Genomic DNA, 19,546 nt, shown 5'->3' with positions numbered 1-19,546 from the left:
AAAACACTATGTTCCGTGTGAGTCATTTTCTAAAACACTAATTAATGCTAAAGCTCATATAACTGAGCATTTTTACAATCCATAATATGTAAAAAATGTTATGCCTCTGCGCTGGCCGCAGCCAAAGGCTCGGGCTGTCAGTCCCAATCTTGTGAACATGATATCTTAGGATCCCTGAGATTTCTTCAAATTTGGCACAAATGTCCACTTGGACACAATGTCTAATAGAATAAAATCATGAAGTGATGACATTTAATATCCAAACGGTCTACTTCACTGTGACAACATAATGTTCTGCAAAAAACATTTTTCTGGCCGTTTTTCAACGCCATAACTCAGGAACAGAAGGGGACACATTTGGTTGAATACTGAATTGGTGAAACTAATCTTGAAACTGTGGTGTTTGTAGGGATCGTCTGTGCTGCCGGGTTGAAGATGTGTGTGTGAAGCATCCGTGTTTCGCCGAAAAATGCACTTAATATCTTTTTATTGAATTGCTTCAAAGTCTTCACTACGTATTGTATACGAGTCTGGAAAGACATGGATGTAAACTGCAACTAGACTGGTAGGCAGACAACCTCAAGGTGGTCATTATTTTGTAGTTTGAGTAAGTCCTCAGCATGACAATGCTAATTGTCATTGGGATAATGTACATTGGGGTGTTTTGGAAATAAAAATGAGTTCAGTGCTTTTCTTTGCTGTCAACACATATAGTACCAGAGTTTAAGAGAACAAGAAAAGATGTATTGCCCTTTTTAATATATAGGTAAGTTACACTTTAATGTTCTCATGCTCAAGCGTGATTCATCAGTGAATAATTCACAGTTTGATGCTGTTAAACCTATAGTGAGCCCCAAAAGTATGTTGCACATAAAGACTGGTTTGTGCTTATTTGAGTGTGTAGAATTATTCATGAGTTTAGGTATTAGACGTGACTGAGAGCACAGAGGAAGCCATAAATATTAAAATTTCCAATACGTGCGCTCTTGTATACACCGACTGAGGTTACAGTGCAGTCTGCTAGACGAGATAACACCACTTGAATTCTGTAGCTGTCAAGGAGGGCATCATTTTAAAAGAATCATATACTGTGGGGTACAGTATTTGCCTCTAGATGTGGTGTATAAGTATAAATGAACTAGGTACAAGTACCTCAAAGTTGTAATTAAGTACAATACTTACGTAAATGTATTATATCTTGGAACTGACTTGATTGTGTGTAATTGTATGTGAGCTCTAGCTTCGGACTAGCTATAAGATGTTGCACAACTACTGTATCTTGTGATGTTTTCACAAGTCATCGAAGATTTCCCGACATCTGAAAAGGTTCCCTGAGGCGTGTGTAGCCCTTTTTATTATTTTTTTTATAACAGTGCCTGGCTTGTAATATCACTGTGTTGTTAAATGTGTTTTGAACTGAAATACGTAGCATGATGGTATCTGATTATGTGACAGAACTGAACATTTTATTTACTTATTTATTCGGGACAGTGCACATGAATGAACAATCTAACATTTCTGTACAGACTGTAAATGAGCCAGGTTATAGCATAAATGCTAATTTTCACCTGTAGTCCCGAGGCAGGAAGACAACAACACACAAGATAATACAACACAAAAGAATATGACAATATACAATATCAAGCAAGAAAAACCATTAGCTCACATTCAGGCAGATTACATTACATCAATAAAATTAGTTAAAGTGATGACATAACTGGGAACTTTTAAGAAGTTGTTTAAGATGCTTTTTAAGTTGCCCAGTAAGTTGGACATTCTCTAATGTTTGTTGGGACGCTGTTCCAAAAATGACCTCCTCTGATAGACAGAACAGTTTGTCCAAAGGTAGTTTTTCTATGCGGGATCTCTATATCTCCTCTAAATGAAGCTCTGGTACAACAACCTCTGTCAGACCTGGGTTTAATGTATGTAGAAAGTGAAGGTGGGGCCGTTCCATGAAAAACTTCATGAATTAAACAACTATTTTTTAAATGAATAACATTTTCAAAGTTGAGCATATTGTATTTTCCCAAAATATTACACTGATGGAATGACAAAGGTTTTTGATCAAGTATTTTTTATAGATTTTGTGAATAACATTTCTATGGGTTTTAAAACTGTATTTCCAGTGAGTGACCAGGTTGTGATGCAGTAATCTATATGTGTCAATATCACTGAATGTAGGGACATTTTAGCAGAAGTAGTTGTCATTGATTTGTTTATTCGCTGTAAGTTTTTTAAATGAAAGTGTTGGGTCCAGTGTGACACCGAGGTACTTGAACTCCTTTACAATGTCAAGTTCCACTCCCCCCAGGAACACATCGGACCGCTCCAGTTTTATGGTGTGAAAGTCATAGCAACAGTTTTCTTTTTGTTCAATAATAGGCACGATTTAAGCAGCCAATGCTGTATATTCTCCAGTGCTGATGTAAGGATGGATGGAAAATTGGGCTTTGTCTTGATGGCCGGCAGCAGCACTCTGCCTGGTGTTGAGTCAGAGCCTTCTCAAACCACAGAGTGCAAAAGCTTAGCTCTGGTCTCCAGTAACACAGCCTGGCAGGCAACTTTCCATTGATTGAGAGAGCAGAGTGCCTTTGAATGCTATGAAAGAGCTTTTAGTGTGCTCATGGGAGGTGCCCTGCCCTGTGTGTGTGTGTGTGTGTGCGTGAGTATAGAGTATAGCAGCTGCCAACACCAATAACAGATGTTTGTTATTTATTAACTTTACTCCTCGCTGCTGTTGGTCATGAAATTTGGTACAAACATTCATGTTCCCCACAGGATGAATTTTTATATCTTCAGGTAATCCGCTGAATTTTCATCTAGTGCCACCATGAGGTCAAAATCCTAACTAATCCAAACTAATGCAACCTGATCTCACAGAATCCCGTGAAATGAACACGGCCCCTTAACTCAAAATCTGTGGCAGTTTCACGGAATCGCCGAAGAAGAATTCCGTGAAGTGAACACGGATTAGCACGGCGGTACACTCTTACCTTTTTCAAACAAGGGAGACAAAAAATATTAATACAAAGATATTTACTCTGGAAAAGGCTAGCAAGCAAACCTTGAGTTTAAAAAAGCTTGTAAGTGGACTTTAGTGAGGATCTTGTGACAGTGATGCATCGCTTCATCTGAATCTGAAAAGAGGACTATGGGCTTCTTTTGAAGAATGTCCACAGCTAAGGTATGAATATTCATACTTCAATATCTACAATAATATGCATTTCTACTGTTGTGTATCACTCAGGAAACTGCTCAATAAATAAAAAGGAGAACGGAACCCAGACAAACTTATTTAGAAGTGTCATAAACCGTGGATTAGAGACATCACATGCTTGGATTTCTGCCACAGTGTTGCAGTGAAACTAACGTGATCCACTGATTTTTTGTTAATTTGTCATGTTCTAGGCCACCCATACACCACCAATACAAAAAGATCCTCACTGAAGTCCACTTACTAGCTTTTCGACTCAAGAGTTGCTTACTAGCCTTTTCCAGATTAAATGGATTTGTCTTAATTCATATTTTTTGTCATCCTTTGTTTTAACAAGACAAGAGTCTACTGCCATGCTAACGGTTTTGTGAGAGCTGTACTAAGGGAACAGCTGTACTTTGAGCCACATGCTAACACCAGACCACTTGACCTCATGGTGGCACTAGATGAAAATTCAGCGGATTACCTGAAGATATACAAATCCATCCTGTGGGGAACATGAAGGTTTGTACCAAATTTCATGGTAATCCATTACGATATTTCACTCAAAACCACAAAGTGTCAACCTCATAGAAGAGGACGAGTCAGTGTTTCATCCTCTGGGGGCCATAAAAGTCTGTACAAATGTGCACGGCAATCGATCCAATGGTTTTTGAGATATTTCAGTCTGGGCCAAAGTGGTGGACCAGCGACCGTCATTGCCATCGTGAGAGCCACGCTGCATTTATCCACAGTCAAGATTAAGCCATGAGTCCAATATTATAATCTTGATCCATTTAACTGGAGCAAGTGAGGCTAAGGAAATTAGATCCATTACCTTGGAAACGCTCCATCACCAGTACGGAAAGCTTCCTCCTTGACCTGCCAAAGGCTAACAGTAAGGTATGGACAGAATATATTATAGGCTACACATTGGAGGAAAGATTTAGAACGCCACACATATGAAACAAACAAGGCTGCGTCATAAACATCACACTAAATCAATACATACACTATTACAGAGTGCTTGATGCATGGCCCTGGGCTTGAGCGGGGAGAAAAGTGGACATACCAAATGGGTAGTCCTTCAACATACATAATACCACATGAGCACGAGCTGCTTCCAAGTAAATTATTGATCCACATATAGGACAAGGCAGCTGAAGCATAATGTAGTTTCAACTCTGAATCTTCAGACCATGACAGGCACTCAGTGTGTGAAGCCAATCCATCTACTGCAGTTTGAGAAAGGGAACGACTCCGTTCTGGCGTCGACTATTGAGAAATATGGGTCATGCTGCCGGGAAGGGAACAGCACAAATCTTTCACATTATTTGACAAACACGCTGTGTTCGCACAATGCTAATTACCATGGTGCGACTGAAAACTCTGTTACATAACTGATTTCTTGCAAACACACACACACACACACACACACACACACACACACACACACACACACACACACCACCCACAAGTTAGTATTTATTTCAGATTGTCATGATAGCTCATATTTATTTTATATTAACCATGGCTGCCCTCTAGTGGACGGGCACCTGTCCTGCCAGAACATGAGTAGGGTATCTTGCATGTACAACAAGGCAGAAATAGACTTACACGGCACAATTTAGCCTCCAAAATATAATTTAAGAACACATAGGTTGACAAGAAGTGTTTTTGCAGGGTTCAATGATGCTTTTTAGCCACTAGGAAACTAAGAAATGGTTTTTGGTCAAGAGGAACCAGAGATCATGAGGTGAAGAATGACATTTCCTTAACAACTGGGCAACTTCATCTGCTGAGGAACATTGTGTGATATGATAGAACGATCCAAAACAGCTACTAAATGTTGAGATTGCTTTGATGTTTCCAGGGTAAAAAATTAACTTAAAGGACAAATCCGGAGCAGAATGAACCTAGGGGTTAATTACATGTACTGGGTGTACCGAGTCGACCGTTCTCTGGGATCTGTTTTCATGCTAATAGAATGTGACCAGTTTTAGCCCAAACCACTAATTAGCTTATAACGCTAGTCGTTGGGGCAGAGGGTAAAGTTAAAAGAAATCTCTATTTCTATACCACTAACAAGGGTCAAAATAGCACCACACTTCCACAGGCGAGCTATGTTTCTGGTTACTGGTTGCACGGCGTTCGTCGTTTGACTGGTCGCCAGAATTGTCCTTTAATATTTCATCATCACATATGGGTTGTCTTTATCTTTGCCAACATGTTTTACAAATTAGTACTCATTGCTGCAGGGTTTTTTGTACTTCACTTGTTTGGAAGTCTATCTGATGGAGTCACTAGTAAACAAGCAGTAATTCCTTTGTTTATGCCACAAAAAGCATGATTGCAGCACTTCCTGTCCTGCATACTTGATGATTTCCCCAATGAACCTACCAGACACCAGGGCTGCATTCACACATTCACTGCAGCTTTCTTTCTTTCTGTCTTTCTTTTTTTGTTCAGTGAATCGTGGTTGTAGTTGCGAAGTGAAGCTCTCAGCTGCGTATAGAATTTCCACAAAAATGAAAAGTGCTTAACTGCACTGAACTGCACATAATAATGTGTAGCACTTATGAGATTGGGACATGATAATGCCCTGTTGGCAAAACAATACAGCCACTACATTTAATCCTCTGGATTTAAAGTGTTCATATTATGCTCATTTTCAGGTTCATACTTGTATTTAGAGGTTGTACCAGAATAGGTTAATGTGGTTTAATTTTCAGAAAACACCATATATTTGTTGTACTGCACATTGCTGCAGCTCCTCTTTTCACCCTGTGTGTTGAGCTCTCTGTTTTAGCTACAGAGTGAGACATCGCACTTCTGTTCCATCTTTGTTGGGAGTCGCACATGCGCAGTAGTAAGGACTGCTAGCTAGTCCGTTGCAGAGCATGAGGGCGTGCCACGCTAGCAGCTAGGCGAGCATTATAACGTGTGTTACAAAGTGACCACGTTTGTCTCTGAAGTAAAGGCTGGACTACAATAGAGCTGTTTGGAGCAGTTTGTGAACAGTGTTTTCTGTTGGAGATGGTAAGTCCCTTTGGGGTGGACTTTGGGCTTTTTCACTTTGTAAACCTATAACATGCACAAAAAAGATATATAACACAATCAATCAAAGGGGGAAAAGCAAAAAAGCATAATATGAGAAATTTTAATTTATTAATTTGGTGAACTAACATCATTTCACCTTTTTATATACTAACTGTTTTAACTAAGTGTTTTAACCTTTGTATATTTTTATACTTATCATTATGCTAATAGTACATTTGATTACATTCCTGTTTAGTATTTATATCTGTATATATATATATATATATATATATATATATCTCTTTTTTGTGCATGTAATAGGTTTACAAAGTGAAAAAGCCCAAAGTCCACCCCAAAGGGACTTACCATCTCCAACAGAAAACACAATTGTTTTGTGGTTCGTATCCTATCATCTTACTGGCTTGACCTCTGTGAGTTGATTCTGAAAGCAGTGGCGAGCGCTTTGAGAACAAAGTGACACAAAGCAGGGTTCAGATCAAAATGTTCTAAGGGTTTAATGAGAAACACACGAACATACACATTTTGCTAACAATCGCTCCATTCACTTTGATAACGTGAGAGTAGGAAGATGGGAGGCTCCACAGGAAAGGAGGATTGGTTTCAAGGTTGGTTCACGCAGATACATCTTCAAGAAGGAAAACAGGGCTACAATTTATGATAGAAATTAAAACAGACGAGAGAGGCTTTGTTCAGAGTTTTAACAGAATAGAATGTAACATATTCACAACATATATTTATTCTTGTCATTATGCAGATACATTTTTCAACATTACCCCCATCATGTTGTGCATATTTGCATTTATTTCTGTTTACACTCTATTCATCACTATTGCTGTCTAAATTGTATTACATTTTGTTATTTTAACTCACACTACTTTGTATATAGATTCTCATCTTGTTGTTGCTTGTGTGATCCTCCTTTTCTTTCTTATACATATTTCGTTAGCACTGTTAGAAGGAGCCTGAGACCTAAGATTTGATAATGATAAAAAAACAAGACCTTGACCTCTTCAGTACATGTGAGCCAGTGTAAACCCCAGAAGAGTGGATAGAAAATATACAGAAGAAGTTTGAGTTAGACTAGAGTTGTGCTGCTTCTGCTGCACTGTGCATCCTCCACTAAATAGCAACAGGTGTGTTTGTGTGGCAACTGCCCTGTAGAATCATATCTGTTTTTAATTCAACTGGGTGTATTAAGTTTTAGTACTAATACCAAAACAATACTTTTAGAAGATTTAGTAAAAAAACTTACTTTGGAAACATGTTTTTCTACAAATCCCTTACCAAATTCCATTTAAAAGAGGCCAAATGTAATAGGGGAGACCAGGGGCAATTGTAACACACTCAATTTCTCCAATCCGAAACAAGCTAGAGTGATGACACTTACTCTGAACATGCTTATGCTGCGTTCCAGGCAACCCGTAACTCGTGTTTTCACAACCTTCTACCCGTGAAAGTGCCCTGGAACGGCAGTCAAACCCGTAACTTACTACTCGTGAACTCGTACCAGATCGTTGTACTCCCAGTTACAGTTCTGATGTCACACACACATAAACAACAATGTCGACCCCTGTCGATGCTGTCCAAACGCCGGTGATTAACAGTGAGAAATAGAAATAAATAGACATAAATAGGCAACGTAAAGTAATTCCGCACATTGTAATCAAAACAATACACATACAATTGTGTACTACTGCAGGTTATGTTTATTAAATGAAGCCCAAAATATGTTGCCGACTAGAAATTGCTAGTATCAGCTAGCGCTAGCTAACGTCAACAGTAGGTAGCTGCTAGCTAACGCTAATGCTAGCTAGAAGGGTTTGACGTGACTTTGCCTGGAACGCTACCAAGTCGTGAGTCGTGACTTGAAGTTGTAACTTACGGGCTAAAAATTGTGTCTGGAACGCAGCATTAGTATATTCTCTCTCTCCCTGTGGAAAACTAGCTGGATTGTTTCACCTCAGCATAAGTTTTTTATATATAACAAAAAACTGATTTTGAGGTATGAAAGCGTTATTTGTATAGCACATTTCAGCAACAGGGCAATTAAAAAAAAAAAAAAAAAAGAAATCAAGGAAAATGTAACTTTTTTTTTTTTATTACCAAAGAATTTCTAATAAGATCCATAGACCGGCTTTGCTATTACTCTCCCCTACATGTTAAATAATTAAACAAAAGAAGCTGTACAATAAATATGCCTGAATAAATTCAATCTTAAATTGGAGACATTTCTATTTAAATTAGAATTTCTTAAAGTCAGCTTTTGAAGGAATGAGCGAAGTGAGGTTTGTTGTTTACCGTTACTAAAATGTGTGACCCTCAGAATGTTTCCAACCGCCATTAAAAATCAGAAGGACAAGAGTAAGACCTCAACTGCTAACTGTCGCGCCACCGCCTGGCAGGAGATGTGAGGTAGCTAGGTTACCATTTCTCCCCAAATTATTTTGTATCTCTTGTGGTAGCTAGCTATCTAATCACGGGGATAATTATGAGTTTGATTCCCAAGGCAAGCTTTTGAGATATCTCTCTTGCTCTGGAAAAATATAACGTTAAAACAGAATAATGTTGGAACTACTTTCACTAAAGAAATAGTTCCTAACAGTTCAGATCTGATGACAATCCAGGTGTTACTGCTGCTCTTGTACATTTAATTTTTTGGGGGTATATTTTGTTTGGCTATTCACAAACTTGGGCTGGAGCTGGACGGAGCCACACACCACACGGTAGATACCAATTAACTTAATTGGCGGATTAACCCGGTGCAGACCACAGACTGTAAATATTGTGCAGACCTAGCTAGCTAGCTAGCTACTTAGCTAGCTAACGCCACCATCTCGAAAACCGGCAACGTAATCGCAAACTAAAGCCAGCTGAAGCGCCCTAACGTTATTTGGTTAATATTTTCTTAATTCTTTTGTAAAGACGGTGAAAATGGAGCAGGTAAGAAGACTTATGATTAAGAAGACGTTAGCCAACCGTTTTATCGACCTCAACGAGTCCTCATTGTAATTTTGGACGATTATTTCGGACACTCAACCCATTACTGTTTTCCAGGCAGTGTGGCCTGCCTTTCTACTCACGTTACCCTACGAGGTGACCATTCCTAGGCCGCACTACGTGGCTCGTGAGTATGCGGGCGCGGTGGTGCCCTCACACCTGATACCCTGTTATTACAATACGGCGATTGAAAAGCCAAGTCCAAGTAAGTTACATCCCTAAGGAGTGTGTTATTAAAATATGTGTATATGAAGCAATGCGATCTAAGAAACGGTAACCACCATGGCATGCTAGCTTATTGGTAAGGTGGCTAAATAATACTCCACAAATTGGGCTAACGTTACAGTTTGGAAAGGGGAAAACTAGCATGGTCATTTTCAAAGGGGTCCCTTGGCTTCTTACCTAAAGATATCTAAATGAAAATGGGTTGTATTGGTACCCACGAGTCTCCTCTTTACAGACCTGCCCGCTTTATCCATAACCCATGCAGTTTGGGCAATAACCATGCAGTTTTTCCTCATGCAGTATACCTGTGTAACGTTAATTTTCGCCTATTCTGAAACGCAGTATTTGAATGTTTCTGCTTAACGTAACTGGGGTCTTGGAGTTGATTAAATTGGGTATGATTGAAAAGCTGAGACTCTGTGGATGTATTGAGAGCAATATATTACTGTGTGATGTTGGTCCCCATAGTAGCCATTTCAATTTAGTGAGACCATGAAACGTGAGACTTGTTGTCTTAATGTGGTATTTTGGATGGAGTTTTGTAAACTCTCAAGTGGTTAAAAATGGTGTGCCAAATGGTATCAACCCCAAAACTGCTGCAATGACTTATAAATGAGCAGGAGAATAGCCATCATAAACTAGTATCCTAACTTACTAAACCCTATAAACATTTTCAAAGTGAATTGTTTATTCCTGATTTGTGACTAGAAAAAACATGACAACATTCAAATGAATCCTCAGGTTCCTAGCATTCAAATGATGTATCAACACACCCTACCACTCTAGAAAAGGGGGCAGAATGCTAAGGGGTTAACGTTGCAAACAAATCTAAGCAATAAATGACTTTTATCAATAGCAAATTTGGGCAAGGATGCCATTCATTCATCTAACTGTGTTTCTTCATCACCAGAGGAGAACAGGAAATTCTTGCTGGACAGGTATGCAGATAATTAACTATATTCTCACTCTCGCTCTACGTACTAAAATGACCCTGATTAACAATGAATAACCAAGAGCTGTGCTGTTGTTTATTTTACAGGTCTGTATTTAAGTTGGTGGATGTTCATAAATTCCTTTCCTTAACTGACCAAAGGCTGCTGGGTTGGTATCTCTCGTTGTTGCCAGAGGACAGAAAGATCATACAAGGTATGCTTGAGTGATTGGCTGCTTTTCTAAGTCATTATATAGCCTAATTGACCCTTTGCTAAGCCCCGCCCTCCTTAATTACTGTTGCTACGCCTGACAAGCTTTCGTGCCTGGCGCGTCTATTACAGTATGTATGCACCGGTGTCAGACATTCCCAAGGAGATAATTAGTCATTTTTGGCAAACAGGTGAAATATCTGAGAAAGCAAGACAAAAGGGACTGCAGTATGCATTCGAGGGATATATCCACGACATAATATGCAACCGATTAGAGAATAATTTCATCAAAATTGAAGCTAAAGCCTATAGGTCATGCAATAATGTGAGCCGCCTCATACGCTGACCATTAAAATGGGAAACGCACAAATTGAGGAACAGCTATGTTCATGCACAGCAGGCTAAGTGACATTTGAAAATAATCTAATAATTATAAATCAAACAGCTTATCCATAAATCTTGTGGAATAAACGCAAGACGTTAGCTTGAACACTTTGCAACGATAACATTCTCCTGCTTATATTTTTAGCGATTAACAAAATGCTGAAATATATTTTAAAGTATGTCAGTGAGCCTCCGTTTTGCCTTTAATCATCTTAAGGACGGGTTAATAACAGATGTGTACCCACTCGATCGCTCTCTGGGACATGTTTTCATGCTATGTGTTTGGAGCTTGAAACAAGCTAGCGCGGACCGCTGGTTAGCTTACAACGCTAGTATTCGGGACACAGGGAAATACTAGAAACAAATTGCTATTTATACCACTAAAAAGGCTCAAAATATCACCAAACTTCAACGGTAGCATAATGAGGGTCCCTAAATTGCATTGAGAACATTGTAAGTGTACAGACAGTGTAAAAAGAGTTTAGAAAGACAGGAGCTCCCAAGACGGCGGTCGCCTGTATACGAGAATGTGACTGTCTTTATAATCTACCTTTTTAATAAACTGTCTGTACACTTACAAAGTTCTCAATGCTTCGGTTAACATTTAGGTACCCTCATTATGCTACCGTTGAAGTTTGGTGATATTTTGAGCCTTTTTAGTGGCATAAATAGCGATTTGTTTTTACGTTCCCTGTGCCCCGAATACTAGCGTTGTAAGCTAATCAGCGGTCCACGCTAGCTTGTTTCCAAGCTCCAAACACATTTGGTTAGCATGAAAACATGTCCCAGAGAACAATCGAGTGGGTACACATCTGTTATTAACCCCTAGGTTTGTTTTGCGCCGGAGTTGTCCTTTATTTTACGTTCAAATATATGCATTATGAACAAAGAACCGTCATTATTTCCAAGCGATGCTGTGCTGAGTTAGCTAGCTAACGTTAGCTAGCTAGCTAACGTTAGCTAGCTGTGTTTTTGTGAATACTGTCGACATTTAGCTAGTTGTGAATGGGGCCTCCCACACTGCTTGATCCACGCCTGGCATTTCTCCCCTTGGGTTTTTGGTTTCGGGAAAGGAAAAAATTCCACCACCCCGTCCAAACTTTAGGATACCGGGTATCGGATTTGCACAACGCTTCGGCGTACGGTGTTTCCCTCGCTCGAAAGCTTGACAGACCTCCCGCGCCTAGTTACGGTTGCTAAGCCACGATTGGCCTGTGGCGGTTTTCGAGCGTGGCTTAGCGAAGGGTCAATTGTAAACCAAATGTTGGTTGATGATGTAGAAATGCCTTCAAATGGATCAAACAATTAATCTATTAATCATGCATAGTAGATTTATGCTGGGGGAAACAAGGAGTCCATTGTTACAGCACCTATCCTTTATAATAATCTTATTAAATCTAAACTTAATCAATGTCTACCTGCCAGTGTCATGCAGACAGGAAAGGACATTTTGGGTATAGGTGGCAGCCTATTTCCAGTCAAATGTAATGGTTTTCTTTTCTCCTAGATGAAGGAGGGTTTCACCAGTTCCTGCATCGACATCCCGCCCTAGAACTGACTCGGCATCATGTTTACGTGAAGTGTAAGTCAAGTCTCATAAAATAATAACATCTTCTAATAGCGGTGTACAGATTAAATATGTTTCATTATTCCCAATGCAGATAACTTTGCAAGTGACCAACCTGCCCAGCCAACCGTGACATCCAGCAGGCCCATGCATGTCTCACAGTAAATGCAGTGAATTTAGAACACATTGCATCAAATGATTCAAGTTTTAATCATTTTTTACAGTGACTTTATTGTTTAAATGTTTGTTTTTTTGTTTTGTTTTTGTTTAGATCTACAGCTTCAGCAGCAACGCAGGGCAGATTTGGTAATTTGCAAATCTCATACACTGGCAGTGATGCTCTTGATATATTTTCTTTAGGTGCTAATTATGATTTTTTTTTTTTTAAAAGAGACAAATATCTGGGATTGTCAAGACATATTCAGATAATTTACACAAGTCTGTCACTGGTGGTGGTGTTGACAGCTGAACATGTACTGTAGCAGAGGTTATATATCTGCTTCAGAAAAACCCTTTTAAATCACAACACATCACACAGAAGCTTTCTACGGAAAGCTGCTAGCTTTCTCCTACATATCCAAACCCTGCCTTTTTAATTAACCCTGCATCAATTAGTAACGGTGAGTAAAATGCAAAAAAAAAAATTGAATAAACTATTTTCACAAATGTTTCCGTAGAGCCAGTTTTCCAGACTGCGATTGAGCCGTGTAATGGAGTGTAACAGAAATATGTGACAAGTCTATAACTTCAGTCCAGTCGATAAATCATTTAGTCTTCTTGACATTGTACTGCCTGGATGAATAACCTAAATGTAGAAGTCAACAACAAACATCATTGTCTCGCGCTAGGCTTAATCCTCGTCTGGGAAACGGCCCACTTTTATCTTATTAGACAAGATGTTTTGTAGGCAGCAATTACGTTACACATTAAAGGAGAATTCTGGGCAATTTTTACGTTTAATCTTGATCGCTATAAATATGCGAGTACTGTCGATAGGGGGGGGGAAAAAAAAAGAAACGACCCGCATCGGTGCTGGCAACACGGGAGTTGCTGCAGCTACGCCTTTGTGCCTCTTAACAGACACAAAATGCAATTAAAATGTCTGTGCCACATGAACAGGGCCCTTACGTGACAACAAGATGCGTTTTCAACTCAGACATTGTTTAAATTCCCCTACCCTGTCTCGATCCTGCCGGTAGCTAGCTCGCCCTGCTAGCTCGCCCTGCTAGCTGCCGTCCGGGGATGAGTGTGTTCAGCCAGGCTTCTGTGATAATCATCCCGACAACAATCCACTGAGTGCCCGATGGTCTGGCTGTGTCCTCCAGAGGACAGGTCATGTTACGTCTTGAAGTTTATTCCCCCCTAAAAAAAACTTTTTTTTTAATTGCATTTTGTGTCTGTTAAGAGGCACAAAGGCACTCTAAAACTTGTGCCGTTTTAGCTCAGGGGACGCTCGTAGACGTAGCTGCAGCTACTCTGTGTTGCCAGCACCGATTCGGGTCGTTTTTTTTTCTTCTTTTTTTCTATCGACAGTACTCGCATATTTATAGCGATCAAGATTAACGTAAAAATTGTCCGGAATTCTCCTTTAAACTTAAAGCTTCAACTTACAGTTCTGTTTGTTGGCTCGTTCTCTTGCAAGACATGTCCTATGGTCATCAAAACTTGGCGATGCTTCCCAATGATGTAAGGGAGACCTTGACCCTGCTTGGCCGTAGAAACCATGGGGACGGATCCCAAAAACAACCACAGGAGGAAATCTGCCGCACCACACAGCTTGTTCACCAGCAAGACTGCCTCCAAACAGCCTTCAGCAACCCCGCCATGCAGGAACCAAACCACCACAAGGCACACGCAATGATTTCTGTATGTATATTAAACGGTTAAAGTTAGAACACTGGTGTAGTGTCCCTGCGGTTTCTAAGTTGTGAATGCAAAATACACAATTTCTTTGAAGGGCCCGTCAAGGTGGCTGTCGAGCAGCGCAGCAGCTCTTGCAAACTGCTCCCTGGACATGGATCTGGAAAGACGCAGCAAGGGCGGAGAGCCTGAGCTCAGCAGCCAGACTGCAGTGACACAAGGCCAGAGTACTAACTCCACATATGGGGAAGTCAGTCCATTACAGTGAGTACACATCTTATGGCTGACACAATGTGTAATTTGTTCATTTCTTGCATCAACCATGCCCATCTAAGCTCTTTGAATTTACATATACATATTTGGAAATTACAAAGTTATAATTTATCAGTTTGAGCACTATAGTCTAAAACTCTAGAGCAACCAGGGCAAACTTCTCATCACTCAGGCGTGCCCATTTTGTAGTTGAATGGCTTGTAGTTAATTAAGGGCTTAACACGATTAGACTTGGATGTCTGTCTTATTCCCTGTCTGTAAAAGAAAGGAAGTGTATTTTTTATTTATTTTATGAAACCATTTGAAATTTACTGTTCTGTGTTTCATCTCGGCGGGCAATAGGAATCCTTATTGATATGACCAACATTGTTTCATGTTACAGGTCTCCTGAGTACTACAGCTTTGACAGTATCGAAATGGACGATACAGAGTACTGTGACAGGAGCATTATCCAGGCTGTTGAGCTGGAACAGGTCAGCCCTCTTCTGGACCCAGTTGATGAAAATGGCACAAAGGAAGGGGGTCAGGGTCACGAGCTCGACGGTAATGAGTACACTGTAGATGATTGCGACGCCATCTTAAGCTTTGGAGATCAGAGTGACGACTTCCATAGCATCATGGAGAGTGATAAGAGCATACTTGTCTGTCTGGCCAGCGAAGATGTAAAAGCACTAAATAATGGGGTTCAGTCAGGTCCACTCACCGCCGATGGTAAAGCACTGGCAGCCAGCAGGGAGACCTTGAATTCTGACCAGTCTGTCGTCAAGAAAAACACTGCAGAAAAGCACACCTCCACTATGCCCTGCGCTACTACCTGTGATGTTATGGTTGGCACCGAGCTGGCAATGTGCATGTCGGATGCCACCCAAACTGAGAATCCAAAAACGGCCGACAAGCATGTCGTCACCGAGGTCCACATGACAGATCTGGACTATCTCGCTGAGGTAAGGTTGAATCCAAAGGCCAGTCATTACAATAGCTCCAGCAAAACGTTACCCCACCTCTTTTTAATTCAGGAATTTCTCAAACTAAAGATGGCTCAAGAGGAACTGAGAAAGCAAAAAGAGAAAAGGAAAAGGTAATGTATCAGATAGACATAGTCGTACATTAAACTTGAAGTTATGTCTTCCACAGTAGGACTAATGTCTGTAATTTGTGTCCCTCTTCTCCAGTTTGGGTTGTAAAGTAAGAAAGGAATGTGACTGTATCCAGCGTGCTCAGCAGGCAGAGCTGGCCCTTCTGGCCCTGCAGTACAGCATGTGCAGACAGCACTGCTGGAGACTCTACTATACCTCTGCTGAGGGAGGACAGGCCACGTCAGTGTAAGGAGACGTCGATCAATATTGATCAGAATTTACCTTTGCTCTTCCACTGAGACGGTCAGCACATCTTAGGCACGTGTGCCCCCATGTCACGTAGTAGCTTAACCAATGTTTGGTTAACCACACCAAGCAATAAGTGTGAGAGTGTGTAAGAGGTTTTTTTTTGGAAATGTTCCAATCCACATGCCAAATGCACTCTTTCACAGCCATTGACAGTCATTTAATTGTCTCCCCCCCCTCTGATTGGCTCGTTGCGTTCTTCACCGAATGCGTCGTGAAGGGAAAAATGACACTACCTGAGCAGGCTCGGTAGATGATGGCAGGCTCGATGCTGATGAGGCACACACTTATTAACGAGAACATTTTAAAATGGCACTCCATATTAAAAAGGTTGCGGACTCCTGCTCTGATGTGATATATTCATCCAGATGGATTTTGTAAAAAGGATTTTTGAAAAAAGGCCAGCTGTTCAGGCCAACTAATATTTATTATTCCCCTCTCTCTTTAGGCCAAACAACCCTCCTGTAGACATTGTAAGTGTTCTGCAAAAACTGGAATCTGACTATAATCAGATGAGAGATAAGATCTCGACGGGGGTTCCTCTGGAGCAACTCAAGCCTTTGTCTGTTGATTCGGAGAAGATAACCACAGGTGCAAGTTACATCCCTGCACAGGTAAGCCTACTAACTGGATATTAAATAATACATTCTTGAGTTCATATAGTTTATCCACAGCTCTGATATTAATGCTCTTGATTTTCTGTCGTGCCTGTTCAGATCATTGATGATGTGCTGGGAAATGTTCCATCTTGGTATGTAAGCACAGACGTGCGTGTGTGTCTGATGTAATTCAATTTGAACGGTTTAGGAGACTAGACTCTCTAGATGCTGTAATGTTGTTGTTTTTTGATCCCCAAGGAGCTCCCAGGAGCCACAGAAACATGATACATCCGTTGAAGAAAATGGATGTCCCGATGATCAAAGCAGAAATGGCTGCCAGGTATTCTCATGCTACACACGGAGACCAAACCCGTGAGCAGCTAGGTGTTGCTTTATTGCCGCTAATTTGGCATTTAGACCTCAACTCTGGTGTTTGGCTCATTTCTTTCCCAGCCCAGTCAAAGAGAGGAAAAAGAGATCAAGGAGGACAGAGAAGCGATGAGAGCCGTCACTCTTGTCGGCCAGGATAGAGGCGCTATCCGTAATGCACACAAGCCAGCAGAAAGGCAGACGAGTAAGCAAAAGCATCCCACTCACATTTGAGATAATTACCAGGAAAGTAGCTGATTAAGTGAAAGACGTGTCATTCTTTGTGTGTACAGCGGCTGAGTGCAAAGAGCTCAACACATCCGAGGCATGGTACGATGCTGAAGAAGACGTGAAGCCTGCAGTAGCTACTCAGACAGGACAGGACACGACAGTGATCGCAAAGGATAAGACCAATGGTAAGTGGTCAGTGAATACAGCTAAAGCGCTATAGCTGCACATGTAGCGATTTTTGCATCAATTCCTTAGAGGAGAATTTGTTTTAATCGCAGAATCAGCCAGCACGGAGGTCAAAAGCTCAGTACTCTGTGTTTCCAACCTACCCAGTCATGTGACAGAGGTGAGTTTGTACATTTCTGCTGCTCATACATTACCATCTCAAAGCTGTACTCATGAGAATCTGTGCTGTAATTGTTGTCATATGTAATTCAATATGAATATATGTTGGACATTTTTCAGATAATTTTTTTTAACCCTATTGCATTGTATAGTGCCATTATAGCCAGCAGATGGCACTACAGGCTTTAACTGAAACTTGTGTCTTGCCAGAGTAATGTGATGCAGTGGTTTGAGAAATACCATGTGTCTGAGGTCAGCTTTCCCGCTTTAAAGAATGATGTGAGGTGAGCGGCTGCTCTGCTGTCTGAGAACATCCATTGCAACACACTTTACTTGTGACATTATTTTATATCGTCCATGTCTTAGATTCATGTGTTGTTGCATCTCAAAGTACAAATGTTCCTCAGTTGTAACGGTTGTGTTACCCTCAAGTCAAACCCTTCATGCAGCTGTTAAAGCAGCAATTTGCTTCCACAATCGACACATTAATGTCAGTGCACCAACTGCCTGTCTCGTTGGCTGCGTTCCCTAGAGTTGCCATAGTTGTGATAAATGGACTCCAATCTGCGACGGATGCAGTGCGAGAGCTGCATGGCTGCTGCATGCAAAGCCATACTTTACATGTGGAGCACATCCACAAAGCCATTGGTGAGAGCCAGAGCCAGGCCTCAGCCTCCATCACTGGATCGGAGTCTTCACGCGATGCTGACAAACCGCGAACCTCCAAGACTGACTCCAGCAGCACTGAAAGAGAGGTGAGAATATGGGGAGGATAAATGTATAATGAATTGTCTGTAATGAAGAGAAACCGGTGGGCATAAGTAGAAAATGTTTTGTGGCATCTTGGATTACGTCTCTTGAAATTGCCTACTGTACATGCTGTATTATCAGCAATAGCATTTCTTTAAGTCTGCATTTGTCCCATGCAATGAGCCCTTCATTAGATAAAAGAAGAAGTCACCTTGGTCTCTGGAACATTATATACACATTCTTTTCTTTTATGTATACATTCTTTTCTGACATTTTATAGACAAAAAACAATAATGAAAATAATCATTAGTTACAGCCCTAAAATATAATGGCCCTTGTAGATCAGTTCATTCAATTTACATAATCCTGAACATGTAAACATCTTTTTTCTTTTCTTTTTTTTTTTTTTTTTTAATGCTTTGGGATTAATTAATTTCTCTGTCTTCTCTCTAGCTGACAAGTCAGCCGCCGCTTAGCTCCAGCATCAAGCACAGGAAGGTGGTCTCAATCTCCCCCACAGCGAAGGGAACCTGTGTGCCCCAACACTATGGCACCATGGGCAGCTTCGATATCCTGATGTCAGAGCTGACGCAGCGCCACCCAGACGAGGAAAGGCAGAGGATTGTGGATGCTCTGATGGAGCTGAAGGCCAAGCACCAGGGCGTCCTCAGCGGCCTGCCCCTCAGGACCATCCGGGAGATGACGTCCGAGCTTCTGACCACGCCAGCAAGCGATACAGTCATAAGGAAGCAAAGCTCAGTGCTTTAAAATCTTTGTTCTTCCCAGTGATATGTTTGAATGGCATTACAAGTCAAATAGTTCACAGAAGGAGAAGGCAGTTGTATTATGAAGGCAATTAATTTAAAGGAATTAGATTGCCTGAAAGTTGTTCGTTACAATCTGCCATAGTGTGTGCTTTCTAAGTAGATTGTTATTGCAGTTTTTTTTTTTTTTCTCCAAAAGTTGTTACATTGTAAGTTTAAAGGCTTTACACTGCCTATTCTGCCAGTTATTTGGCAGTTACATTATTTAGTTTAATTTCTAAAATGGTGTTTAAGGTTGCATACAGCAGCTTTGTATTTTGATTTAATATTTGTGTTAATAAAACACATTGGAATATTTCCCCAGCTTCAGCTTTGTTGTGCTCAGTGTGAGCCCCTGAGTGA

At 40.7% G+C, this 19,546-nt stretch overlaps 1 protein-coding gene across 1 annotated transcript; it reads left to right on the top strand.

Moving 5' to 3' along the window:
• The first annotated feature begins 9,187 nt into the window (after window positions 1-9,187).
• On the top strand, window positions 9,188-19,371 carry rbm44 (RNA binding motif protein 44). The gene is made up of 21 exons (XM_078262934.1): window positions 9,188-9,196; window positions 9,302-9,458; window positions 10,389-10,416; window positions 10,518-10,624; window positions 12,512-12,586; window positions 12,666-12,732; window positions 12,843-12,877; window positions 14,214-14,428; window positions 14,514-14,695; window positions 15,087-15,648; window positions 15,721-15,782; window positions 15,877-16,026; window positions 16,535-16,700; window positions 16,803-16,837; window positions 16,944-17,025; window positions 17,139-17,259; window positions 17,348-17,470; window positions 17,564-17,631; window positions 17,841-17,914; window positions 18,163-18,385; window positions 18,834-19,371. The coding sequence occupies exons 1-21, from the start codon at window positions 9,188-9,190 to the stop codon at window positions 19,146-19,148; spliced, it is 2,856 nt and encodes a 951-aa protein (XP_078119060.1). The 3' UTR covers window positions 19,149-19,371.
• Window positions 19,372-19,546: the final 175 nt, after the last annotated feature.

This window comes from Sander vitreus, chromosome 11, assembly GCF_031162955.1.
Source record: "Sander vitreus isolate 19-12246 chromosome 11, sanVit1, whole genome shotgun sequence".
NCBI classification, from domain to species: domain Eukaryota; kingdom Metazoa; phylum Chordata; class Actinopteri; order Perciformes; family Percidae; genus Sander; species Sander vitreus.
This window is presented reverse-complemented; position numbering and strand designations above follow the sequence as displayed.